The sequence below is a fragment of the Pungitius pungitius genome, chromosome 2, assembly GCF_949316345.1.
Source record: "Pungitius pungitius chromosome 2, fPunPun2.1, whole genome shotgun sequence".
Lineage (NCBI taxonomy): Eukaryota > Metazoa > Chordata > Actinopteri > Perciformes > Gasterosteidae > Pungitius > Pungitius pungitius.
Window position 1 is genome coordinate 32,330,754 of NC_084901.1, and position 27,446 is coordinate 32,358,199.

The following is a 27,446-nucleotide window of genomic DNA, read 5'->3' on the forward strand; positions in this document are numbered from 1 at the left end:
GTGTGTTTGCCATTAACTGTCATTTGAAGTGGAATTATCTAAAGATAACCGACTACGTTAGTGCTTGACACCCATTTGGGTGTGTGCAGTACGCCTACCACCCAAACAAACTGTGCGGTCAGGCCAACGAGGTTTTTATGGGCGGCTCGGATCACAAAACATTCATCAAGCTCCTCAGGTTTGGCTCCGATGTCGCATTCAGGCTCACTGAAGAACATGGCGTAATAGGCATTATGTTGCAGACAATAACCTGAATTTGTATCCATGAGGAATAAGACTTTTATTTCAAATGTAGCTAAATCCGTTTTGCTGCTTGCTGGTTCATAATGTTCACTTTCAGCTAACGCCATGTGACAAAAGAATGGTTGCGTTATCCCGATATATGAAATAAATGCTTCCATGTTTTAGAAGACTGTGGAGAAAACATCACAGCTGTCAGACTTACTTAAATCCACCACACACTACGGTCGTTGTTGTTGACACGGGCACTATGTCACTCCAGGTTAACCCGGCTGACATAAAGACGGGCTACCTGTCAATCATTATGGACCCGGGGGAGGTGCCTCTGGATGAGCAGTGTGAATACCTGCCCTACGACTCCTCACAGTGGGAGATCTCCAGAGACAAACTCCGACTAGGTGAGCAGCCGGGGACGGGCGGGGGGGAAAGGACCAAGGGATGTTTGGGTAAGCGACTGAATGGGACGGGGGGTGGGGGGGGGGGGCGGCGGGAAGAATGCAGGCGGGGATCAGAGCAAATAGATGGATGAAACTGAATTACATTTCCATTTCCAGAATCTTTAATGGCATGAGATTGGATCACAGCCAGACGGGCAAAGTGCTGCCAAGTAAAGTGCGAATGTTACATTTTCACTCATCCCCAGCGCGGCTTTTTTTTTTTAAATGCCCCCCGGAAAAGCATCTGTTCCACGACAGTTTCCAACTCATGGGAACATGTTTCCAAATGCTGTAATTGAGATATTCAATTTTCCCTACACACACACACACACACCCTGTGTGTATGGACGCCAGATGCATTTACATTTGGTAACTGCTCCTGACCGCAACTCTATTCGTATTCCAATGAGACCCAAAACTAGCCTCCATAGATCAATAAGCATGAATAATGTGTGTTTCTTTGTGGTTTCTCCCCATATAGGAAAGGTTTTAGGCCACGGTGCCTTTGGAAAAGTCATCGAAGCATCAATCTACAGCATCAGCAAGAACAACAGTCTGGACACAGTGGCTGTTAAGATGCTAAAGGGTGAGATTTGGATGAGTAAGAAGCCACTGATGCAGAAAGTTACCTGATAAAATAAAAAAATGTATTTCATGCATAATGTGTGTGTGTGTGTGTGTGTGTGTGTGTGTGTGTGTGTGTGTGTGTGTGTGTGTGTGTGTGTGTGTGTGTGTGTGTGTGTGTGTGTGTGTGTGTGTGTGTGTGTGTGTCGGTTTCAGATGGAGCCACAGCCAGTGAGCACAAGGCCTTGATGTCAGAGTTAAAGATACTGATTCACATTGGAAACCATCTGAATGTAGTGAACCTGTTGGGAGCCTGCACCAAACCAAATGGTAACATGTCAACAACTTTGTTACAGTGACATCTCATTAAAAATAACACCGTCTTGATGTTGGAGTCGGTTAAATTCAGGTAGAATTTCAGTGTTTTTTATTTTTTAATTTTTTAGACACCACATTTTGGCTACCAATTTTCAACAGTTGTTTTTCCATCATTTTGACCTACACGGCACATTTTTGTTCTGGGCACATCTGGAATTGTTGAACCCTGTTTACCATAAACAAGAGCAATAATTGACCCATTTAGCAAACTCGGAGATGGGTTTGAAACAGCGAATGTCTGTGTCAACAGGTCCACTGATGGTGATAGTGGAATACTGCAAGTATGGGAACCTATCCAACTTCCTACGAGCAAAGAGAGAGTTCTTCCTCCCATACCGGGTATCAAAACACACACAAGCCCTGCCTACTCTGCTCTGCTGTGGCACAGAGAGAACGTTTAATGTGCTTTCATTGGCTTTCTATATTTCCTTTTATATGTCTTTTATTTATCGAGCAGAATTTTCTTCTCACACACACATTCCTTTGATTCTCGTTTCGATGGACGTCAGAAGTGACGCACTGAATTGTTTCGATCCTCCGCTCAGGATCGTTCCCCTAAAACCCAGAGCCAGGTGAGACGGATGATCGAGGCGGGTAGAATAGACCAGAAAGCCTCCCACCCGCCCCCCCCGCGCTCCTCGCCACTCATCACTCCCCAGACTCAGTCGTCCACCTCCACCAATGAGAATCCTGCAGGGGAGAAAAGTGAGTTGGCTTTAACTCCCCAAAAGCACATTCATTAACATCTCTTCCTGTGACCTGTGGTCTTTCTCTCGTCTCGTCTCTCCAGCGGAGGACCTGTGGAAAACTCCCCTGACGATAGAAGATCTGATCTGCTACAGTTTCCAGGTGGCCCGTGGGATGGAGTTCCTGGCCTCCAGAAAGGTTGTCAGCATTGCAAAGCATTCAATGCGGTGAATTGAGGCCGGACTCGGGAATCGGGTTGTTGCCGACGTCATTCAGCTTCACAGGGCTCCGTTGTCGTCAATGGACCGTGGACCATGAACTGGAGCAACGTCCCACTGACGTTAAGCGGGGTTTGACGCTGTGTTTTCAACAAAAGTCATTTGGATTCCCTTTTCCAAATTATTATAATGAATTCATTTCTGTTGGTATACAACAAATATGAACAGTGCATGCTGTGTTAAACACAAACATTCAAAGACAATATACCATGAGACCATGTGGGAATAATGTAATTCAAATGGTGTCAGCGAAAGCGACTATTTTTCTTGAATATGAACAATCTGCCCAAACTGTGAACGTAATGTCTTTAAATGACTCACCGATGTGACCCCGCAAGCACATTTACTTTGACAGCTTTGTGAACGATTGCACGGACCTCCGCCGAGACGTAGTCCAGTCCCAGTTATAAACACAAACAGGTTTTAAGGTAACAGATTATTCGGAAAAAGCTATTTACTAAATCCAAATCCCGCCTAGAATTCCCTCATCAAAGGAAACAAGGTGGATATTCAGCCGCGCGCACACACACACACACACACACATGCAACACCGCGGGGGTTGTGACGTGTGTGTGTGTGTGTGTGTGTGTGTATCCGCAGTGTATCCATAGAGACCTGGCAGCCCGCAACATTCTCCTGTCGGAGAGCAACATCGTGAAGATCTGTGACTTCGGCCTGGCCAGAGACATATACAAAGACCCCGACTACGTCAGGAAAGGCAACGTACGCCATCCGCTCCCTTTTCTTTTTTTTTCGAGCTGCAGGCATACTGTCCACCTGTAGAGAAACATTTTAACTCCACATGTTTCTATCTTCTTTAGGCTCGCCTCCCTTTAAAGTGGATGGCTCCGGAGAGCATCTTTGACAAAGTGTACACCAGCCAGAGTGACGTGTGGTCTTTCGGGGTCCTCCTCTGGGAAATCTTCTCACTGGGTAAAGACACTCAATTTCATATTTGTATAAAAATGAAAAGGCTTCATCCAAATCTCGTACTTTAATCTCTGTCCTTGCCAAAACTATCGGGCAATCATTTAAAAAATTGATTTTTTTCAACCACACAATCAGTTATTTTTCTTATCTCAGATATGTTAATTGACGTTTGGCCTTTGTCTGATCCTCCCTCAGGTGCCTCTCCGTACCCGGGAGTGCAAATCGACGAAGACTTTTGCAAGCGATTGAAAGATGGCGTGCGCATGAGGTCACCGGAGACCGCCTCCCCCGAAATGCAAGCAGCCTTTGATTTATTTCTTCTCTCATCTCGTGCTGTCAAATAAGATGGATAGTCCTTTTGATTGCTGCACCCAATCCCGAAAGGCAAATGAGTGAAAGTCATGAATTCGACTAACTCGTACGCGTGGGAGAGGACACGGGGTCCGGTTTGCAGCTTCTGTGCATTAGCGAGTGGGAGGAGGACCCCGGCGTTGTTCTGGTTGTGACGGTGCTGCCTCCCTCTGGTAGATACGGCATCATGCTGGCCTGCTGGCACGGTGAACCCAAACAAAGGCCGCCCTTCCCGGCCCTGGTGCAGATCCTGGGAGACCTGCTGCAGGACAACAGCCTACCCGTGAGCTCCGTTTGCCGGAGGGACGTTAATTCTGGCGTGCGTCGGCGGGGGTTTTTGATATCTCAATCTTGTGCGTTTGGCCCCTTTCAGGATGGGAAGGACTACGGAGCTTTGGACCGCTCACAGAGCTCGGAGGACGACGGCTTCTCGCAGGCGTCATCGCGCCCTCCGTCGGAGGAGGAGCTGAGGCCGGCCTGCAGCGCCCTACCCGCCAGGTGCCCACACACGTTTCCTCCCGTAGGCCGCTTCGACTTGAACACTTAAAAGTCCTCTCACATTGAGATGTGTGTGTGTCTGAGCACTTTGAACTTCTCGGAAGAGAGACGGCTTTTAAATCAAATGACTCTTATTCAATTTGCGAACAAGATCTTTTTTTTTTTTGGTCGAGTCACAAAGTCTGAACAAAAACATCAAACATAATCTCTTTCACTCAATACAACGTGCTCGGAATGATTTTTCTTATCTGAGCCGTGGCATTTTGAGGCTTACTAATCCTCTAATCATTTCTTCCTCTCAGGTATTATAACTGCGTGCCCTTTGCCGGCTGTGTGTTCGTGGGACCCTCTAAAACGTGCCATCCCACAGTCAAGACGTTTGACGAGTTTCCACTCGCGATGCAGCCGCAGAAAGCTCCTCAAGTAAGCTCTTTATCTTCTCATCAAATACTGAAATTGCCACTGGTGACATTTTGCTCCTCCGGTAATGACCAATAAAAGTTGCAGGCGTTAGCAGCGGGTTTCAGCGAAAATTCAATTCAATTCAATTCAATTCAATTCATTTTATTTTGTATAGCCCAAAATCGCAAATTACAAATTTGCCTCATAGGGCTTTACAGTCTGTACACATGCAACATCCTCTGTCCCGAAACCCTCACATCGGCACAGGAAAAACTCCCCAAAATATGAAAAAAAAACTCAATGGGGGAAAAAAGGGAAGAAACCTTAGGGAGAAGGTCAGAGGAGGGATCCCTCTCCCGGGATGGACAGACTGCAATGGATGTCATGTGTACAGAATCAACAATGTAAAAGATGTATAATACATTCAATTTCTCTAACAGAGAGGATACAAGTAATTACAAGTAGCAGAACAGGTGTACGACAGGACCACTGCAGGGACAACCTCCATCAGATAGAACCTCCATCCGCAGAGGCTTCTGTGGGGGAGGGGGAGCAGAAAGATGTTTGGTTCATGATGACATTCAAGCATTTTCCTTCACACGATGTCTCACTGTGCCTCTTTCCAGGATAACCAGACGGACAGCGGGATGGTTCTGTCTTCTGAAGAATTTGAAAGAATCGAACACAAGCACAGAGGCGCCAACTCCAAAAGGTTAATCACGTAAAAGCTTTGATCGAGGGTCAGTGTGAGAAAGCAGACAAATTCTCCTGCGGTGCGGCACTTCGAATCATAGCTTAATGTGTATTGGATGTAGCGAAGCTGCATCTGATTTGAGGCTAATAGGAGCACCCAGCATCTCGAGCCATTAGACCGTTTTTTTTTACAATTAGGCTAAATGTCGATCTCAAGAGCAGTAAAAGGTTATTAGCGGCATAGTAGAAAAAGACCCATTTATCCAGCAACTCACTCCTACTTACAGCAAAGATGCAGAAGGAGAATTTAGGAGCAGATCTAAGGCGACTAATGATTTAGAACCACATTGACAAGTGGTGCAACAGTGATTGTCTGGATAAAACGGCCTACAAGAAAGCAGAAATATGTAAACTCTTCTCTCCTGAATTCTACAACAAATTAGATAAATACGTAAAGTCTTTTCCATTGAAAGTCAAATCATGAACAGAATTAGGCTAGAAACACCCCATCTAACAATGTGTTGTCCTTCGTTATTCACTTTCCCATCTGTCTGTGGCACTGAGCCCAACGAAATCCCACTCAACGGATTAGATCAGTCAAAAACAAATGGCTTCATTTAGTTTTTATTAACTTAACAATGTGCGCTAGCCACTGTAAGGGTCAAGGGTCAACTAACATTGGAGTACATCTGGTATTTGTCAGGGAATGCCAGCCATAAATCCAAGATAGGCACAGTCCAGGTGACCGTTGTTTTCCTCTTCCCAGTCGCATGGGCAGCAGCAGCAGCAGCACAGAGCCGCTGACCCCCTCCCACGGGTCCCTGGGTCGAAGCAGCTGCAGGCACCACCCGCACTTCTTCAGCCAGCTCTCGGGACAGACCTTCTACAACAACGAGTACGGACACCTGTCCGAGGAGGGCTTCTGCGACTTCTTCTCCTCGCCTGAAGCTCCCTGCCTGGCCTCCTCCAACGTGTGATCCAACCCACAGATGCAGCTTTTGGGGGGTTAAAAGGGTGGGACTCCTGAGGTCAAGGGACGCGTGTGGGTTTTAATAACATCTCAGTGACATGTAACTCGTCATTTATAAATGAAAATCAGGTTATGGAGCCTCGTGATCATCTCTTCCCTCTGGAGGCTGCCTGTATAAACAGACTTGAGCTATGAGCCTGAAGGTCTTCTAACCAGCCACTGGGTGGCAGCATTACGACAAAAACAAAACCCAAAAGTATTTTGTATTCACGCATTTATAAATTGTACTTTTTATATACAGAGTAGTCTTTCATTCATTTGTACAAATCATGGCTAAGAAGGGAAGAAATAAAAGGAGTGTACCTTGTCATTTGAAGCTTGATTGGGACCACGAACACTAAGTGACGGAGTCAAAGGTTCGGACACACATTCTCATTCCATTGAATGCGAATAAAAAGTAGCGAGTCACTCTAAGCGCCTCATATCAGAGGTGGAGGTAAGCGTGATGACGGTGTTGACGGTTTAACGCGCTTACATGTTTACATCACAGACGACATCCTGCAGTGTGTTGATTTTGGCCGCAAGCTGCGGAAAATGAGCAGCTTCTGGGTGCAAAGTCCTACGTGCGCACGCACGCACACACACTTAAAAACTGATAGAACTCATTTTTGAATCACAGGTCCAAAATGTATCTTCCTATGAATAATTTTTGATACAGATAACTTCAACTAAACTGTCTCCAGGTCAGTTTCAAATGAAAAAGGGTTCTTTGGTGTGAAATAACTTCTAAAGCAGCAATCCCTGACTGAAGTGGCTTCATTATGTAACTATACAAAAGGGATAGGACTCCGTTTGAGATTAATAACCAAAATCCTTAGACCAATGTCTTATATGTCTGTCAGCTAGTTAAGGAACACATGTCGTGTTGGTGTAACTTGAGACGGAACAGAAAGTAGATGACCGCAGTAGAAAAAGACCAGTTTATGAGGGCTTGTATTTATCTCTGTTCCATCAGGGTTATCAAACAACAGTATAAAAGGAAAGAAAAATTAGGTAAAAAGCCTTGGCCTACAAGTTCCGTCTTCACTAAACCAAAACTTCTTAATAATTTACAGCTTCATAGAAACTCAGTTCATGTACTGTGTAAAAGAAAAACCAGAAAAGCTTGCAAAAAAATAAAATAAAAAGACACGTTTGCAAGTATTCAAATGGATTGGAAAAAATTGGAAATCAAACATTAATGAAATGTTGGTATACATTGAAAGATAAACAATGAACACTTTATTTTAAAAGAAATCTCTTAAAAAGTAAATCTACCAAGTATGTAACAAAAGCCATTGAAACAGACAAATGAGATGTGATGGTAATCCGAAGTGAAACCAAAAGGAAAATGAGAAAACAGGAGAGACGACAAGATTGGCTGGAAATATGTCAAAATGCCGTCTTATGGACAACGTAACCTACGGCAACACAATAAAGTTCAGTCTGGTCTTACTAAGCAGAACCTCTCTTTCAAATGAGAATCGCCTTTTGCAGCAGAGGAATCAGAGTAGTTAGACTGGCATCATTCAGCTAGAGCTTGAAAATTCCCCCTTTGAGTGGGGAATTTGGCCACAGGGTCATAACAAAAATAAAAAAGATTGAATCAGTTTTTTTCTTCTTTTTTTTTAGTCCAGAGTTCAAATACTGGTTGGACCCTGACACACAATACTTCATCTCCACAGTAACAAAATAGCCCCCCCCCCCCCCCCTCTCCTCTCCTGACACGAAGACGGAGGAAGCATGCAAGTGACGGACTGCGTGGACACAGCAGACGGCGCCTAAGAGGAGTTTAAAGAGCAGACGCCGCCGTGTAGCCTGGTAGTTAAATCGAGGTCGCAAATCACCTCCAAAAAGGAGGTGGGTAGGATTTAGCTAACAGGCTAGCAACCTTGCACTTATAAATAAAGGTGCAGGGAAGGAGTGGAGAGCCGTCCTCAAGACATTTTCCCGATCTGGATCTTCTTCCAGGCCTCCGAAGCGGTGAATATACAGGAGTCGATGATTCCCGCGACTGTGAAGGTTCCGCCGACGATGGCACAGATCTGCAGGAAACAAGCCCCTCAGTTAGGTTCACCTTTAGGTTCTCCTTTGACCAGAAAGGTCCCAATATCAGCTGCTTGAATTCACGTTGCATCACAACATTACATTGCATGGACACCTCGGAATGTGCTAAAATCCAGCAAGAAGAAGAAGAAGAAGTAGAAGTCCTGCTCTGGCTTGATTCACAATCTTGAACCATGACTCAGTATTGCACTATGCTCACAGTCATTTCCTAACCCACGCCAGGTCATCAGAGCTCTGAACATCACAAAAGACAAAAGGATGATGGTGATCATCCGCCATGGCGCCAATTTAATCCTGACAGCATCATCCGTCAGCAGGAAACCTTGCTGACGAGTTGGCACAGGCAGAAACAGTCAAGGAGGGCGAGGAAGCGCAGGCACAGCAAAAAAAACTAATTCAGCACGTAAAATTGCATTTCCTTTTAGAGGATAATGGATAATTGTTGGAAAAAAAGACTATGTTGTTCTAGCCAACTAGAAATGACTTTAATTTCTAGGCTTTTCTTTTTTTTTTTTAAATGGAAAAAAAAGCATTCCTGAGTGCAGCTTTACGATGGCTATGAATTCCCATTGGAGACCAAACCAGCTACTGTCAAACCAGTAAATAAGTTCACCACACCAACTACGGTGGTGATAGTTATGTCAATGCGGTGTTCAGCTTGTCTTTAATGCAGCTTTCAGATTAAGTGTACTATCAGTTTTCACTGTATCTATAACATTTGTTTAGGGGGCGTTCTTTTCTTAAAGAAGAATCAACTCACTGTTGTTATGAAGCGATAGAAGGGCTGTCTCCTCTCCGTGTACTTGACTGTGATGGGACTGAGGTCGTATCTGAACCAGATGGCCGGGATGATTCTGCCCGTGTGGCTGTAAGCGACGTACTCCTGGAGGGTGGGGGGGGGGGGGGAATAAAAGCATGTTACCAATTTTAAATGTTTTGGGGCTTGCGCGTTTGGAGCAATCTGTTACTTCATTCTTATCTCTGGTGGTGGCGGCCGCTGGGCTTTTATGAGTGATGAAGATGAAGTCACTGAAATGTCATGAATGATTCATTGAAAACATATTTTAGCTCCATAAATCTGATGAAGTCAGAGGGGGCTAAAATGTGATTCTTATGTGATGACATTGATGTGAGTGAATTCATTTATTTTTTTATTTTTTATGTTTATGTATTCACCCAAAAAGGCCCTCATACTTCAAAGTTCACAGCAGACCTGCACTGTTATTACTCCAAATTCCAAACCAGCTGTCTGTGAACACAGTTCTAGGAAGTGTGTTTATGGCTTGTTGACATCTGGGGAGCCTTTCCAGTCACTACGGGTGAGCTTTCACTTCCGGCCGAGTGCACAAGTTTAAAAAGGCAAAACACGCGTCGGCCATATGTTGCTGCTACCTTGAAATGTGCAAAAAAAACACACAGAGGGGGGGGGGGGGGGGCAGCACCTTGTTGGCTACCGTGTACTGGTAGGAGAACCTCTGTCTGCCCGATAGGTCTTCATACACCGTCGGTACAATCTTCAGGATGTAGTCATGTGACGCCAGAGCTGCAACAGAAGCAAAGTGTCTTCATTAGGACAAAAAAAAAAAAAAAAGACAACCACTTGGTGTCTCGTGTTGTTGCATCATACCAATGCATAAAAGTCACATGTGTGGCGTGCATACGTACGATTGGATGAAAGCTTGTCAGCTCCTCCCAACGCGTTGAAGGCCCCTTGTACTTTTCGTACCTGCGTGACAAAGGAGGGGAAGATGATCTGAGCTGAACATTGCTACTGTGGATTTGAGCCGTGTCCATCCCCCCCCCCCCCTCGTCCATCCCCCCCCAGCAGTGGGTTCTAGTGAGAGTCCCGACCTGGAGCTTTTCTCCAAATGCCAGCTTGTGGATGTTGTGGGTCATGTCCGGGCTTTGGGGCTGCGCTGTGGCGCTGTGCGTTGACACATGGAAGTTTCCAGGTACCTGAGGACACACACACACACACACACACAACTATGTAAGTTAATGTGAGCACCAGCAACACTTAATTCTGAACACGCACAAACCCACGCAACTGGTTGGAAGAAAAATCCGCTTGAACACGTTTCAAATCTTCCACTTGGCGTTGTGTTAAATGGTCAACTGCTGGGTTAGTCATTTTAAAAATGGACTGGAAAGACTGACGCAAACATGCGGGAGGTAGGAGAAGCGCGGCATCCGGGGCCCAGACTGCAAATGTAACTCAAGCCCATCCTGCGGCTCTTAAATTTAAAATAACTCGAAGGCTCGGGGAGGAAGCAAGTCGGCCGCATCCGTCTCAGATGTTAGTCTCAAGATATTTAAACAACATGGAGACCAACGGTTTCTCTCCATATCCAATCCATCGGTATCGAATTACTGGGCCCCGGGGGGGGGGGGGGGGGGGAAAGCTAATTAGGGCTTTTCTGTGAGGCTGCTCGGGGCACTTATGAATCCACACAGTGAGTTTCCCCTCCTTTCTATGTGGTGACGAGGCCTCACTTTGTTGATGCTGAACTCTCCCTCGAAGCGACAACCGTCGCCCTGGTTGAGAGGAATCTTCATGGAGTTGTCGATGTGACCGACCTCGTGGCGGCCCATCTCGTCCTGGATGTCCAAACCCACCACTGAAGAAGGGGACATGAGACATCAGAGATTATTAAACATGAGAGAATGCGACCGGAAACCATATGCAGGTCCGTATGCTGAGACAGTTGGTAAAACAATAGAAATTAATCAATATATTAAATAATTTGCTGCAAATAACATTCCATTATCAATTACTTTTTATTTGCCAATTTTCTTACATTTTCTACAATTATCTTGAGCTTTATTCTAGTCTTTAAGTTTGATGAAAAAAATATGAACAATTAAATTATTATTTTTCTTATTGCTCCCACAGACAGATAAGAATATAAAATACATCATAGAATCATAGAAGTCACCGGGTATTTTGTCCCTTTTCTGGAACACGTTATGGACTAAACAATCAATTGGTGACCCAAAGAAATAATCAATGAGAATAATATTCAGCTGCAGCTCCATTTCCTTTTCAAATCACACGAGAAGAACAATCACTTTTGTTATTGACAGGGGAAGAGAAGAGTAAAGAGAGAAATGGACCCTCAGAGTAAACACAGAGTCCAAACAGACCCCCTATCCTGCCGCTCTGGGTTTTTTCCATCCAGACACCCCCCCCCCAACCCCCCGCCCCCCCCCCCCCCCCCCCCCCCTCCACCTGCTGCTCCGGCAGGCCGCCGTGCGCTGGCACACTGGCAGTGGCCTATTTTCGGAGATGTGTGTTGGCTAGAAGTGCGGAGAGGGACGTGTGGCGGACCTGTGCTAAAAACCTCCACATGCCGTCTGTCTGACCTTTGACATTCAAGACAAGTTCGCCCCCCCCCCGCCCCCCCCGCCATCTATCCAGATCTCAAAATACATTGAACGAAAACAAGCGAAGTTGGCTTCTGTGATTGCTTCGGAGCTGGTTTGCTTCCGCTTTTTAAAGACAGAACGGGAAGTGTCTTCATCCAGTGGGTCGGGGGAGGGTTGAGAATTATTATTATAAGGCTATTACACGCACTTCTGCTTTTCCATGAAGTCACAAATCAAGACCTGGCAAGCCCCAAAGGTCAGCGGCAGGGAGACGGTGTTTAGATTAATAGTAGAAAAGGGGTAGAAATACAGACTTTTCTATGATGAATTTATTGCTTCCACCAAGCAAATTTGTAATGAATGACAACCTGTTTGGAGGCCCGGAAAAGATAAACCGATGTTCAATATTAACTCACAGGGAGAACATTTCTACTCATTACATGCAGCTGTCGCGAGGTTAGACCAGCATGTGTTTAACAGAAAAAAAGAAGAAAAAAAAAGGTTTAAAATACTCCAATTAAACAGAAACAACCATCCAATCACTGAGAGCTTTAATTGGAAACGGCCTTGGTTGAGGCATTCCATGACTGAGGTCGTCTAAACACATGGCCAACAGCTGTGTGTCTGCGAACTGAAGCCTCGCGCGCACAAATCTGGACTTCATTTTTCAGGGAAGCACTTTGCATGCTTTGCTTTTGCCATTTTTGGATATCGCCGAGATCGAACGAGCATGTGTAATCTGCTGTGGGTGTGTGTGTGTGTGTGTGTGTGTGTGTCATTGGGCATAGTTTCTGACGGGAGTCATGAGGAACAAATAACTAATGACTGTTATCCTTACACTGCTGTGCAGCCGAGAGATAGAGAGGAAAACCCAAACTTAGAAGAAGGCCCCGTGGCCTGAGAAGCTACTGTCAACAAACGAAACCGTTAAGGAGCTTTACTGCTTCTTTGGCTCAGGCATTGCTGATCTTTGTTAACAGCAGGGTAGGTATGATACTGTCTGATAATGCCAGAAGACCAAACCACAAAAAAAGAAGAGAAAAACACAGGTGTAATGCAAAGAAATGGTGTAAGGTTTATATATTGTAATATACTCACAATCACAGTGTAAGTGTGGCAAACTGATGTTTAAACTCACTTCTATCTTCCCACCACTGTCCTTATCTGGATCATCTACATACAGTTCATTTACTCTGTAATGGAGAGAGAAGAGAAATATAGTTAGAGAAGCTTGGAACAAACATTAAATGAAAAATGTCTGACTACAACACGCACTACTTTAAAAAGGATTCACCCTCTACAGAATTGTATGAGGAGAGCCTTTGTGTATCTCTGTGAGAGTAATTTCCTTCCTGCTACCCCTCCCATATTACACTTGACCATGAGACTGATGCAAGCACAAAAGCAATTTCCTGTGAGAAAACTGCCCCCCATTCATTGGTTACAACACGGGCCGAGCAGAACATCTCATAATGAGCTCATTTGCATTCATCATCAACACGCCGTCCTTTTCAGGATATTACAGGAAGACACCCTCTTATGAGGTCTGATGCAGCGGTACCTACAATTCTGTGGCTATGAAGCCCGTCAGCTCAGACAGGAACAGGAAGACGATGAAGAAGCAGCAGAGGATGGAAACTGTGGGGCAGAGATGAAAAGTTAGACCTGGTTTAGACACGGAACCTCAAATTCACAGATGGCTTTCATTTCACATAAATCTCAAGTTACACTGGCCTTTAGGGGGGGGGGGTGTGAGCCGGGTTGTTCCAGCCTTCAGGAATGGCTGACCGAAGATACTCATTAATGAAATCACAGAGAGCATACCAAAAAAGTTCTCCTAAACAGAAGTTTTACGGGCCATCGTGCAGGTTTTTAAAGACCCCTTCTTCGTTAATTCTATATTAAATAAAGCAGCAACAGGCAGCCTTTACAGCACATCTGCTCCAAGAGAGGTGAGCTCATTCCACACAAACCTGACCAACGGCTCTTTTTGGGTTTCCTTAGACAAACTCACACGCTGACAACCCCCCCCCCCCCCAGACCAAAAAAAGGCTTTACGGATTCTACCAAGAAGCCAGACAGAAACCAAATATGGAATATTAACCTCAAATAATCTAAGTATTTTCGTCTGAGCCTAAATAAATCCTGCCTGGCCTGTTTCACTTGATGTGTCAAACTATTGAGGTCGCGTACGATGTGGTCACGCGTTTGCCGAGACAAATATGGAAGGAACTGATCTGTGTCCGCGCAACTGTGGTCTATCCGGTGTGACGAGAGCCTCAAGAGCTCAGAAGGCTCCCGCTCAGCAGGTGAGGCGTGTTTACGTGGCAACCGTCGCCTAGGATCGCAGTCACGTGACCTTTGCGGTTGGCAGGGCCGAACCTGCGGTAACGCCGAAGGCTGTACATAAAGTAATGTTTAACCGACAAACAATGGGGAGTGTCGCTATGACACACACGGCTCACCGTTTTGGGTTAATAAGAAGACTCATTCTTCAAAAAGGGGCGCAATACTGGCCCCGGATTACTCAAGATCCACTTCATTTTTCGCACAGCCCGTTTCAACTGATGAATACATTATGTCCTAAAACCTTTGCTATTGTTCAAAGTAAATTACGTAAAAGTCTGACTCTAAAAAAGGAATGCGGCCCTAAAACAGAATACCAAAAGCAGATATTTGGCCTCTTGTGAAGAGGGGAGTCGTTTCTGGCTCCCTCAGATCCACAAAGGCCATAGTGTGAGCTTGGCCTGCTGAGGGTGAAGCAGCAGTCTAATAATCCTCATCCACCCGGGGCCTTGCCCCCCCCCCCCAGACGGTGGCTGGAGACAGGAAGGGTGTTGATTGGAAACAGGAAGCACTTCCATCCATTTCCTCGTGGCCGAAAAAGCAAACCCATTCTCTTCCCTGTCATCCAGGAAGGTGTTTATAGTGCGTTTTGAAACGTCACTATCGAGTGACAACACCACTTATCTTTGCTGTCATCAGCTTGTTTTTGGGAGGGTTTGTCATTAAGTGCATCACCTGACCGCTGAATAACCAATACTACTAGTAAATGACACAGTGGGGCCAAAAGGTGCGTCATCAGGTCTCTTTTTTTTTTTTTTTTTTTTTGGGAACGATCAATATGATTTCATGGTTACGCAATGACATATCGATGACACAGTAAACACATGACCTGTTGAGCAAAAGCATTTACATCGTGACTACGAATTCCTCATCTCTCAGGTGCCTGGGGAAATGGCAGGGAGCACGATGAGGACGATTAACATTCTTACCACATTATTAGTTTGAGTGCATCGAGTCCTTTTCCCGCTCCACTACGCTGAAGAGCGGTTGCAAAAATTGGAAAACAAATGTCTTTGTGCACCGACGCTTCTAATGCTCACTAATTATCACATGACATCTCACAAAAAGCATGCATGAAAAGAGCGTAAAAGACTAAATGAGCCTCATTTGGTTTTGTGTAGATTAGTAGATATTTACCTTCAGAACGAGGTGATTCATTTTATATTGTGTGTAAAGACATGAGTGGAATCAACGTTAAAGAAACCAGGGAAGGGATTCTAAGTGTGACACTGAAAGAGGAATAGAACTGCATTGCTTCAAACCAGTTTACTATTACTAATCCAATAAACATTATGTGGACAGATGGGGAACTAAACAAAAATCAAAATAGAAGGTAATATGGGCCTGTTGTGGTTGAGGGACTACTCACTGAAAGCTCCCGTGTATGTGGGCTGGGTCAGATCCTTTGGCACTTTCCTGTAGATGTCGAATCTGGAGAAAAAAGGGAAGGGAGAAAAGAAAATGTAAACACTACGTGCTGAGAAAAGAGGAACGCGCTGTACCCAGAAGGCTGTGGGGTGTTACGAAAGAGCGGTGGAATGTTAACTCTGGACCACCGCCATCATACACAACAGGTCCAGACAGCAGGCCGGAACACAAAGACACACTTTACAGGGTAACACCTCATCATGTGTGCTCTGTAATTCAGAGCTGACCCCAACAAAGGTCTGTGACCCTCAGCCAACATGTACACAGGAAAATACAGGGCCGCCGACAACACACACACAGAAAAATACACACACACACACACACACACACTTTTACTCTCAGTTGAATCTTCAGCTTGCTTTTTTCGCATTAACCTTTCCGACCAGTGTGTGTGTGTGTGTGTGTGTGTGTGTGTGTGTGTGTGTGTGTGTGTGTGTGTGTGTGTGTGTGTGTGTGTGTGTGTGTGTGTGTGTGTGTGTGTGTGTGTGTGTGTGTGTGTGTGTGTGTGTGTGTGTGTGTGTGTGTGTGTGTGTGTGTGTGTGTGTGTGTGTGTGTGTGTGTGTGTGGTGGAGAATACCTGCTACTCAACACCAAAACTATTTAGGTTCACGCGTTCTCGCGCATGTCCTTTTTGGGCAGTGAAACGTTTTCGACCCCAAAGTTCATTGCTGAGCAAAACTTGGCCACTCCCTCTTCTCCAGGCCCATAACACCCCCCCCCCCATCATCTGTTTGCGTTTCATCGCAGAGAGCGGTCGGTGAAATAATCACAGCTGATGCAGGAAAGGGGGGGGGGGGGAGGGGGAGGGCTTCCTGTCCGGACCTTGCTGCTTCGGCCCCAGTCAGCATCCCCCCCCCCCCCCCGTCTCGTGGCCCCTCTCCGATCCGCACCCATCTACGTGGTGCTGCGCCCGTTGTCCCATAGGAGTCAGATCAGTCAGTGGGGTTATCTGAAAGGATATATGGGCCATAAAGAGGATGGGGACCCCTCCCGACCCCCCCCCAGCCTCCCTCCCGGGCCACAGTGCTGACCTCCCGAGCGCCCATCCCCGCTTCTTGCCGTAGGATCACACTCATTCTCAGTTTCAAACTGCTAAATGCGAATATGGGCGAGGAGAATTAATTCCACTTGTCTGGTCACTCGCGACGCGAGACAGAAACCGATACCACGCATGTGAACTTTAAAAATAGTCTCGGGATGGATGTCTCTGTGAATCCGTCCGCCGGCAGTCTTGTAATAGCTGGACACACAGTTTCAATTACAGAATTACAAGTCGAGGGTCAGATGAGGGCAAAAAGAACGTTGAGAAGACGTGAGATCTCAGCACCATCACCCAAACCGGTCCCCAGGTGGTACGGTCAGCGCTCTGCCCATTTTGGTAAATATTACTTTCGAGCCTGTGCAGCTGGAAACTCCTGCACGCGAGTATCTATAGCTCACTGGTCCTCTGGATGATGGAGAGAAGTCAAGTTGTCACTTCCCCCCCCCCCGACGGCCACCAACGCGTTCTGTCTTTACCAGTAAACAGATATTTTAGGTTAAAGCGAAACCATCGGGACTGTAATACCCGCCCCAACTCTCGAGGGACAATGAAACCATCTACGGACTTCAGGTCGAGAGGTCAACGGCCAGAGACAATGACCAGAATCCCCCCCCCCCCAAAAAAAACGACTACTTTTTTTTACTGATATATATTCTTTTTTATAATGATTGTTTTGTCTTCTGTATAAAATAAGCAATAAAAGGCACGATTTTTATACACACACACAACCAATTGTATATAAAAAAAACTTCATTTGAATAAAATAAAAGGCTGGAAGATATTTGCATGAGTCATTTTGAATATATGACAGCAAGAAAGCTTTGTTCGTAATACAGAACTTCAAATGTATCATAAGACATGATTAGAAATGCATGATCTGAAATAGGCATTTTTAAAATATAACACGGTGGAGAGGAAAAATAACAGGTAGTTTTTATGAATAAATATATTCAGTATTAAATGAAAGCATTATAATAAACCGGAAGGGCCTGATTGAAATACATCATGCTTAAATAATATAATTAAATAGTTCAAACAACACCTCCGTTACACTCTGGCTTACATTATTTTCCAGGTTGGATGAGCACTGTTTCACTTAATTTGCTTTTTCTACTCACACATCGTATTCACGAATACTAACGCTCACTCTTGGGGGAGGGGGGGGTTCACCTCTCGGCTCCGTCGCGAGAGATTTATCATTTCCTGAACTGCAGTCGCCACACCTCCCTTTGCCATTTCCCACTACTTGGTCTTCTGTAAGCAGGGCTCACGTGTTATTAGTGGGGACATCGCGTACCAGCATCTCTCTGTTGACACCACAGGGCCGCTTCTCAAACAAGGGGCCATCGCTAAATAGGCCGTATCTCGCAAGTGAGTCATACCGAGTCAGAGGTCCTTCCCCTCTTGTGCATTGCGGAGCAAAGCCACAAAACGGATGTTCACGATGAATGTTCGGCTTACTTTGATCATCTCGCATCGCGAGATGCGAGCAGCGCGCGTGTGCCTCCGTCTTTATGTTTTGCATATCGGTTTCGATTCCATCACCTGCCCAAAGGGTACGTCGAGTATCAAAACAGCAACAACAATCCCCCGTCACTGCAAAGATCAAAATGACGTGACATCTGTTGACACGGAGCATCCTTGCTGTAGTCACCGTGAAAACCGTTACTGGAGGAGCAAACACATTAGATCATCAGATCAGCACAAACCAGACCTACGTGTGTCAATAAGTGACATAATCTGAGGGTCAATTAAAGCTGGGGATAATGGCCTTTCAGTGACTCATCATTCCGATGAGCGGCCGTCCACCCGTTCTCAATGAGGCGGCCCTTTTTATTCGAATCGCAGTTGTTTTTGTTGCATATTATTGTTGAAAAAAAAAAAAAAAACGCACAGGAAGGCATTACACTGAGCAGTTATTCCAGCGTTACTGCCATTTTAGGCAACCTATCGTGGAAAAGCAGAACTCTCTCATTACCAACACCTGTTTAAGTCATGTTTTATTAAAAACACTACGATACCCAGCTGTTTTAGGAAATGACTTAAGCCTTCTTTAACAACTAGATGAAATATTTGTGAGAGCCACAGAGAGCAATTATAAAGTAACAACAGATGTATTAACGCTGGTTTGTTGTCAGTCCAAAAAGGATTAAACAGATTAAAATGAGCTGCAAAACTTTTATAGTCGATACACTTACAGGTATAGTGTGGTTTATATATTTAGCAGTCAAATACAACAAAGCATTCTGGGAATATCAGATGGTGGCGTCATTCACTGTAATCTATGTTGCCACACAGTCTCCCCACTGGTGACTAACGTGTGTGTGTTTCTGAGTGGACGAAACCCATCAACTCTGTAGTTGTCCAACTTTTTCCTCCTGTTGCAATGCAGGTTATGGGAAGCCTCTGAACTTATGGTGACCACCTGATGACCCCCGTGACACGCCCGCTCTCTCACACATCCCTCATACGCAAATACTACTGTAGTGCAAACCTCCGTTACGCCAGATCCTGTGTGTTGGTAAATTCAACAAGGCCTTGACCTGAAGAAACCAGAGCACCTCTGATGACTTTGACTGACGTCTCTAGTGTGCGAGCCAGCTGTAACTTTGTTGCCTTTTCTCGCTTCGAAGTTGACATTTACAAATAGTTTATGTCCGACCAACAGTCAAAACCCTCCAAAATGTTAGATTCAAGGGCGCAACCATGCATTCTTTTTTTGGGGCGGGGGAGGGGGGGGGGGGGGGGGGTGTTCGAGCTCAAAACTATATTCTAAATGTGCAAATTGTCATATATATATAGATATAGAACTGTACCCAATGCACTTAACAAAAAAAATGATGGGGAAGGGTATTCATTTGAAACTAAACCATGGCTACGCCCTTAGTTAGATTTACAGTTAATTTAAACTCTGGAAACCAGCAAAGCATCACATTGGAAAACATGTTTGTTGTTGTTGTGATTTGCTTTGATGCAAAAGGAAACTCAACCTTTTCTGGCTTCAGGCCAATCATTTTTACTTCAAATCAGATGAAAGGATATGTAGCTGTGTCAGTGCAATATCTACCTCTGCCCGGAGGATGACGTCCCATATTTTGATGGGTGGGGTGGGCGCTGTGGTCAGTTCCAATACCACAGGAGGCGGGACAGTATCGATGGGCTTGGCCAGGTGTTCAGGATGTTTATTACGTGCTTTTGGCCATTTGTTGGGAGCTTATGAATCTGAATGCTTTTACCATTTTTGTGTGTATTGGGGGTGACGGTTGAGTTTGATTTTGCAAAGGCTAACTTAGATAAGACGTCATGCATGAGGACGCGTCACGGATGAACGAGAAAGTCTGCACATGCGCAAGCAGGACCCCCTCACAAAAAAAAACTATTGTGAGCGCGTACCTGAACGTCACTCCACAACTCTTTAACACCCCCCTCGCCCCCATTGCAACAATGTAGCCCATTCATGACCAACTTTAAACCCCCACTGTTACAACTCATTGACCCGTACATTCGTGTGCGATGCTTTGCTAACCGTTATGTTTAAATTCCTCCGCAGCTTCGCCGACTGTAAAAAAAAAAAAAAAGAAGAAGAAGAAGAAAGCTCGCGACGGTCCCTCCAGACCTCACGCAAAATGAAGGGAAGCTGCGTACTCACCTCCTGACATCGAAAGGCATGATGTTAGCACGTTCGTCAGGGGATTAGCGGACAAAAGAGACACACAACGGGCCAACGCACAGCTCTCGTCAGCGCTGCCGGTTATTCATCGGTACCGGGCTGACGTCAGCTTAGTACGCTTTGCAGAAGCCGATTGGCCGAAAAGTACTTCCGGTTGACTCTGGTTGTACTTCCAGTTGTAAAGTTATTGTCGAGTTTTCATGGTTTGCGTTAATAAACCATCGTTGAGAACGGGCGAATTTAAACAAAACATAATATAAGTGAAGATTTTTTAGATGATGTATTGTTTTAATTTTAGGACAACCTATATATATATATATATATATATTTTTTTTTTTTATAAGAGTTGGCCATGTATAGCTCGTGACATTTCCTGGCTTTTTAATCAGTTATAAAGAGGAGAACAGATATTTTGCACCAATAATTTGATTGGCAGTAGAAACAGAAATACGCTATACAAGTATACAATGATCTGAAGCCCACAAAAATATTTTTTATTAAATTATGTGAATTATACTCTTTTATAACGCATTGGCCAGATGTTCAAAATGCATCTTAAATAGTATAAAGACAGGCTTAACTAATATAACAAATGGGCGCCTGATAGCAGCTTACAGTAGTGTAATGTTTAATGTAGGGTGAAGAAAAAGTGGTTTAAGAATGTATTTGCTAATGTGTTCCCTCCTGCGAAATCTCTAGCTGATGCAACTGGGCGGGTTGATAAATAGTAATGTTTTGAGGGATTCAAATGCATATTCATTAATGTACCTTATTTTGCTTACATCCACACTTAGCGTTAGTAGCGTTATCAACCTGTAGTTTGAGTGACTGTAGAGCATTCTGGACCACTTTTGAGTTAGCAGACAAACAGCGGGCTATGAAATATTGTCAGAAAATTGCCTTAAAGACGTTTTTTTAATGAAATTCTGGTGGTGAGTGCCAATGCCTCAACTGGCCCCAATCATGCTGGGATTACACACAAAACGTCTTGGAACATTGTCGGAACAGTTATTACAAAGCAAATTACGAATCAATTAATATTACTTGGCAGCGCAAAAATGTTATAAGGACATAATCTGCAGCTGTTTCTAAATTGTATACAAGACTGGAAAGTCCATTTAAGTTTGGTATTACCTTTTGAATACTAAATGTTCCCATTGCATCGTCATCATTTTTTTAATACCTTGACCTAAGTTCCTATTATGGATCAGAAACAAAGCTATGTGACATGTTTTAATGATTGAAAATATAAATATTGGCTACATCAGTTCATGTTTTTTTTTTTGTTCGCCCCACACTCACAGACTGTATGTAAAACGAAACATTTTTGATTCAAATAACGCGTCTGTTGTCGAGACACTAGAAGACCGGATAGGCCCTGTATTTTCCCACTGATGTCTCATCTGTTGCCCGTAGCGACACTGACAGTAAACAGGCAGGGATGACAGTGAGTGACAGCGAGGTCTGATCACAGGAAATGCCACTGTGTCGTCTTCGTTTTCACTTCCCTTTCTAGGCCAAGGAACTATGGTTGGTTACGGACCATATTTATGGTAACCCAACACAGAGCAGTAACTCACGCTCTATTTCAATACCCCGCCTGACACCCAGACACACCCATACAGGTTTGTTTTTTAGGGAGGACATTTGTGTTGATTAGAGAACAGGGCTTTTGGAGTTAATGAAATGAATGATTTGGTCTCAATCACACATGGACCTTTACTTGGGCAAACAGAGAATGTATCATCCATCGATTTACAGTTAAACCTTTTTTAATACTGTAAAAAAAAAACATGTAAGATAACGCCGATATCCAAGATAACAGTGGCAGTTGTTTGAGTAGATACATATACTACTTCATGGAAATACACAATAGTTTCGCCAAAATTCCACCAGGGGTTTGATTTCTTATAACTTTCAGTACTTTGACTCTTTGACTGGAGAGGAAACGCATTTGAGGACAAAATGTTTGGTACAGGGTGTTTTCAGATCCCTGTTCAACACGCATGCCCTGTATAGTCTGTGTAGTCTGTAACATTCCAGCGTGTTCCCCAGTTGACTCATCTCAAAGGAGTGTGAGGTTAAACCGGCTGCCAAGCTTTTGCACTTTGTTGTGATTGGTTAAGATTCTGTCTTAAAAGTCTTACCCCCCCCTCCCTCTCTTCTTTTCTATCATCCTCTCTATTTATCTATCTATCGACAGTGTTGATCCATTCATCTATCGGTTAATCCATCTATACTTAATTATATCTATACATCACACAAACACATTGGGTATTTTGAACAGTGGGAAAACAAGATTTGAGGCACTGCTTAGTTGAACCATGGAAGGGTGTTGAATGGAATATCTTTCATCACTACTCGTCTTCTTAGTCTGCTTAGTAAACATTTATTTCACAACAAAACAGTCCAGGCGTGACTCTTCCCTGCAGTTTCAAAACACCCTCTTGTCACTAGACGCGTGTTGACTCTCAACAATGATCACCCTGCTTCCATTTCATGAGACAGCAGCATTGCCAAGGAGTTTGTAAACTACACCAAACAAAAGATGTAGTTTTCGTGGGCTAATCATACTTGATTTTTTAAAATATACCTTTTTGGCAAAAACTCTCCTCTCTCCATCTCAGTCACAGGTGGAACAGAAGGGACGGGACAAGAGGTCTCCACCTGCTGTTTTGTTTCTCAGCATGTGGAAATTTACTGGACTTCAGATTTCTATACAGTGATTAACTTTTATGGTTAGCCTTTGCTCTCGGGGCATTGAACACTATGTACCTCTGACTAATAAAAACAAAGAATAAACTTTTATGGCCTCCATGGCATATATTTACTTATTATCCTGTTATTTGTCAACGCTCAGCTGAAGAGGCAAAATAGAAATCTAATCAAACACTAAACATCATGGAAAATTTGTCAAATTCCTTATTTGCCTACAATTATATTATGCAAACTGTTGTAAGTTAAAGTTAAAAATGTGAGAACCGTGATTTTTTACAAGCGCTGGGGAAGACGGAAGCGTAAACAAGAAGAGAACAAACGTTCCCAGTGAAAACTATCTCTACAGAACGTTCCCTATCGACACGTACGCAACATTTAGCATATAAGTGAGCCCAGTCCGGTTCCAATTCGTTCAGGGGGGGAGGTGTGCAAGAGCGGAGGGCGAGGAAAGGGAGGGGGGGGGGGGGCAATGACGTCTGCAGTGCTGGCAGGACGCCAAGAAGGGGGCGGTCCTGCTGACGTCACTGCCTCCTCATTCACAAGCGAGAGCAGTATTTAAACGCGTTTCAAAGCGCACAGAGACAGAAGCAACTCACTCTTAAAGTGGTGCGCGATAATCGCATAAAGAAGAACCAAAGCTACCGGATTCAATCAAAAGGAAACGACTAACTTCAAAAGTTTTAAAACTTTTTTTTAATTTTCTGAACAAACGAACCGGAACAACGCTCTCGCCGCTTTTTTTGAGGAAAAGCTTATTTTTGTTTGTTTCCTTCTTCCTCACAACAAACGCAAAACTTCCTCCCGTACGCGCTTTATGTATTTGGATTTACTGTTTAAATCCCGCCGCCCTACTATGGTCGTAATGGAGGTGCCCACTATCGACTGTGAGTCCCTCCGCTGCCTGCTGGAGGACGACGTCCCCGGCAGCCTGGTGCTGGACTGCCGCTCCTTCCTGTCCTTCAACTCGTCCCACATATCGGGCTCCACCAACGTGCGCTTCAGCACCATCGTGCGCCGGAGAGCCAGGGGAGGACTCGGGCTCGAGCACATCGTCCCCAACGAGGACACCCGCAGCCGGCTCCTGTCCGGGGAGTACCAGTCGGTGGTGCTGCTCGACGACCGCAGTTCGGACCTGAGTCAGGCGAAGAAGGACGGCACGCTGATGCTCGCCGTCGCGGCCCTGTGTCGCGACCGCTGCGGCGCCAGGGTTTTTATTCTGAAAGGTAAGGACAACAGAGAAGAGAAGAGCTCCGCCAAGACTGCCTCTTGCACTGATTGTTTGGCCGTATCCTAACGACGGGGCTTCCAGCTGTCTCTATGCCAGCTGGCGGCGGGGTAAACAACGTTCCGAAATAGACCCCCAGGAGCAGTTGGAACCCGAGCTTTAAACGTGATCTTGGCCCTTGAGCTGTGATCTCATGTACGTGTGTTTTCTCTCTCTTCCCCCCCCCCTTCCCAGGTGGTTTTGAGACGTTTTCCGCAGAGTACCCAGAGGCCTGCACCAAGCCCTCCCCTCCACAGGGGCTCAGTTTGCCCCTGAGCTCCAGCCGTCCCGAGAGTGCAGACCCAAACTGCAGCCCGTGCAACACGCCTCTCTATGACCAGGTCAGTGTCTTTTCTTTGTGTGTGTATATATTACAACCATATAATATGATCGAGTACATACTCTTGTATCATCTTACTTCCTGTTGTAGTGTTTTTTTGTTTGTTTTGCTTTTGTTTATAACAAGTGTTTTGTTTTTTTCTTTCTCTTCTCTGTAGGGGGGTCCTGTGGAGATCTTGCCTTTCCTCTACCTTGGCAGTGCTTACCACGCTTCAAGAAAAGACATGCTGGACATGCTGGGGATCACTGCTCTGATCAACGTCTCCGCCAACTGTCCCAACCACTTTGTGGACTCCTTCCTCTACAAGAGCATCCCCGTCGAGGACAACCACAAAGCCGACATCAGCTCGTGGTTCAGCGAGGCGATCGAGTTTATCGGTGAGCACGTCCGTCATCTTGTAACCCCCCCCCCCCCACCCTTATTTACGCTCCCTCAACTGCCAAATACGAGCGCCTATCACAGCGGTCGCCACCGGAGCCTGTTGACAAAACTCCTAACCCCCCCCCCCCCCCCCCCTCCTCCCAAGCTCCCTTTACAACCCTCTCTGACTGCTAGATTTAAAAAAAAAAAAAAAGTTTCCCTCCAAAACCGACCAGCTGGCTCGGCACTGGCTTCCCCGCTCCGGCATGATGGTGGTTACATCATCGGCTCCTCTCGGGATGCCCCCCCCCCCCCCCCCTTTAATGAATTGCGAGGCCGCGGCCCCGGGGCTAGTTTTGTAGAGGGGAAGGCTTGAATGGCTCCCTCCACGCTGCTCTTTGTTCTAGCTGAACAAAAGGCAATTTCTCCCCTCTCACTGTCGGGCCTTCCTCCCTGATCAATACCCCCCAGCAGGGGTCTGTTCCCCTCTTTTGTCCATTCAGACGGCCTCCTTAGGGAATAACCCCCCCCCCCCCCGCAAGCTCACACCCTGCCCCCCCCCCCCCCCCCCCCACGTTGACTGCGTTCCTGTGTCTTAATGAGGGCAGTTGAATTCAAATGGCCTCTGAAAGTGTTGCAAGGGCTTTTGTGTTTATGCCTTCCTGTGACGGGCCGACTTTGGACCTCCACCAACGTTGCCTTTCTCTTGTCTCCCCCCCCCCGAACAGACTCGGTGAGAAATAAAGGAGGCCGCGTGTTCGTGCACTGTCAGGCTGGCATCTCCCGCTCTGCCACCATATGCCTGGCCTACCTGATGCGCACCAACCGCGTGAAGCTGGACGAGGCCTTCGAGTTTGTCAAGCAGCGGCGCAGCATCATCTCGCCCAACTTCAGCTTCATGGGCCAGCTCCTCCAGTTTGAGTCCCAGGTGCTGGCTTCGTCCACGTGCTCCTCGGAGGCGGGCAGTCCGGCCATCGGCAACAGCGGCACGGTCTTCAATTTCCCAGTCTCGATCCCCGTTCACGCCTCAGCTGGTCAGCTCTCGTTCCTCCACAGTCCCATCACCACCTCGCCCAGCTGCTGAGGACCCCGTTCGGACTCGAACTGCTCCGAATCCCGGTGCCCTCTGCCAAGAGCACTGCCCAACAAACACAAGGCTCGAGTTCAACCGTTTCCTTGTGACGCTAGTATCACTGGACAGAATGGGAACTGGTTTCTGGGGTCCGTTGGTTTGACTCTGATCTGCTGGCCAAATCTGTGTAAAATGGCCTCATCATTTCAAAAGGGAGTGCCTCCTGAATGTGAATGTTCGATTTAATCTGAAATGACTGCGGGGGGGGGGGGGGGTGAATCGGCTGAAAGGGTAGTTTAAATTCTTCCTGTAGAGGAAGTCGGAAGTATCTGAATATTCTTTATTCAAGTGATCTATTTTTATTTTTTTATTTTTATCCTTTCATGAAGGCGAGTGCTTCTGATAATCATGATCCTTTTTAACAAAATGGAGAGGACGAACCGTTGTCTCAGGAACGTTGCCTTATCCTCTCAAATGGCTACTTGGTTTTCTGTGCTGGTTAAAGAAAGCCAAGTCAACCGAAGGCACGGAAGATGCTCCTTCATTTGACAAACTCTGAATACACCCCCCCCCCCACCCCCCAACAGTCTTTTCAGTGTAACTGTGGCAGGAATCTCCATGTTGAATTGGTTGCCATTTCAAATGCAAATACTTACCTTTTCAAGACCTCGTGGAACCTTGACGATCCTGACACATTGGGAGATGGACCATTTTATACCTCATGTATCTACTGTGTACTGCAGCAACTACACAAATGGGGACATATACTCCTCAGTGCCTGCATTCTGACATATTTATTGAACTAAAGTAATATATTTCTCTATCATATCTATTTTTGCATATGTTTGTTTTTGTTTTTTTTCAAACTTTTTTTTTTTATACGTTTTAATAAATCTCCTGACTTTTGTATTCAGTTGAAGAAGTTCACATATGTCTGACTGAAGATTTCTTCATGAGCGGCCAATGATGCACCATGGCTTAAAAAAAAGAGTCACAACTGGTTATGCACCTGTGTATCAAGTACCTTGAGGGAAAAAAACAAATACTTTAAACCGAAACAATATGGCATCTTCATAATATAAATTCCAAAATAATAAGCACATTCATATACTTGTCTCCTACAAGTTGACATATGTGGCCAATAGAGCAAATATTTAGGGCTGCAACTGCCATCCCAAGTTGCTTAAAGACTAATTGATAGTCAGTCCAAAAACCGGACAATTGATTAAATAGACTGAAAAAAACCAGCAAATATTCACATTTTAATTGATGGGTGTTTATTTTTAATACTGTCATGCATATATTA

At 45.3% G+C, this 27,446-nt stretch overlaps 3 protein-coding genes across 3 annotated transcripts in view; 2 read left to right on the top strand and 1 right to left on the bottom strand.

The window, feature by feature from the left end:
- The window catches only part of flt4 (fms related receptor tyrosine kinase 4), a 30,602-nt gene extending 23,804 nt beyond the window's left edge, over positions 1–6,798 (top strand). The window contains exons 17-30 of the mRNA XM_037462278.2: positions 503–638; positions 1,159–1,263; positions 1,458–1,571; positions 1,870–1,958; positions 2,165–2,324; positions 2,410–2,504; positions 3,185–3,307; positions 3,406–3,517; positions 3,710–3,809; positions 4,043–4,148; positions 4,239–4,363; positions 4,666–4,786; positions 5,392–5,477; positions 6,225–6,798. Coding sequence (XP_037318175.2) covers positions 503–638; positions 1,159–1,263; positions 1,458–1,571; positions 1,870–1,958; positions 2,165–2,324; positions 2,410–2,504; positions 3,185–3,307; positions 3,406–3,517; positions 3,710–3,809; positions 4,043–4,148; positions 4,239–4,363; positions 4,666–4,786; positions 5,392–5,477; positions 6,225–6,435 — 1,683 coding nt within the window. The 3' untranslated portion in view covers positions 6,436–6,798. The remainder of the gene's footprint in view (positions 1–502; positions 639–1,158; positions 1,264–1,457; positions 1,572–1,869; positions 1,959–2,164; positions 2,325–2,409; positions 2,505–3,184; positions 3,308–3,405; positions 3,518–3,709; positions 3,810–4,042; positions 4,149–4,238; positions 4,364–4,665; positions 4,787–5,391; positions 5,478–6,224) is intronic.
- Positions 6,799–7,394: 596 nt separating this feature from the next.
- On the bottom strand, positions 7,395–20,518 carry ergic1 (endoplasmic reticulum-golgi intermediate compartment 1). The gene is made up of 10 exons (XM_037462298.2): positions 20,366–20,518; positions 15,616–15,677; positions 13,466–13,538; positions 12,999–13,093; positions 11,028–11,152; positions 10,386–10,490; positions 10,200–10,260; positions 9,977–10,077; positions 9,295–9,417; positions 7,395–8,512 (listed from the first exon to the last, which is right to left on the bottom strand). The coding sequence occupies exons 1-10, from the start codon at positions 20,383–20,385 to the stop codon at positions 8,405–8,407; spliced, it is 873 nt and encodes a 290-aa protein (XP_037318195.1). The 5' UTR covers positions 20,386–20,518; the 3' UTR covers positions 7,395–8,404.
- A 3,177-nt stretch (positions 20,519–23,695) lies between these two features.
- On the top strand, positions 23,696–27,067 carry dusp1 (dual specificity phosphatase 1). Its single transcript, XM_037462169.2, has 4 exons — positions 23,696–24,327; positions 24,564–24,709; positions 24,866–25,085; positions 25,797–27,067. Exons 1-4 carry the CDS (start codon positions 23,919–23,921, stop codon positions 26,150–26,152), a joined length of 1,131 nt encoding a protein of 376 aa, XP_037318066.1. The 5' UTR covers positions 23,696–23,918; the 3' UTR covers positions 26,153–27,067.
- Positions 27,068–27,446: the final 379 nt, after the last annotated feature.

What these genes read in the sequence shown, in the direction of transcription:
- ergic1 (XM_037462298.2), bottom strand. Translation starts at nt 20,385, where the DNA reads ATGCCTTTCGATGTCAGGAG. An exon ending in GGCTTCATAGCCACAGAATT is followed by an intron (nt 13,094 to 13,465) that starts GTAGGTACCGCT and finishes TCTCCATTACAG; the next exon opens with AGTAAATGAACTGTATGTAG. An exon ending in AGTACACGGTAGCCAACAAG is followed by an intron (nt 9,418 to 9,976) that starts GTGCTGCCCCCC and finishes CCCACCCTCCAG; the next exon opens with GAGTACGTCGCTTACAGCCA.
- dusp1 (XM_037462169.2), top strand. Translation starts at nt 23,919, where the DNA reads ATGTATTTGGATTTACTGTTTAAATCCCGCCGCCCTACTATGGTCGTA. An exon ending in CAGGGTTTTTATTCTGAAAG is followed by an intron (nt 24,328 to 24,563) that starts GTAAGGACAACA and finishes CCCCCTTCCCAG; the next exon opens with GTGGTTTTGAGACGTTTTCC. An exon ending in ACACGCCTCTCTATGACCAG is followed by an intron (nt 24,710 to 24,865) that starts GTCAGTGTCTTT and finishes TCTTCTCTGTAG; the next exon opens with GGGGGTCCTGTGGAGATCTT.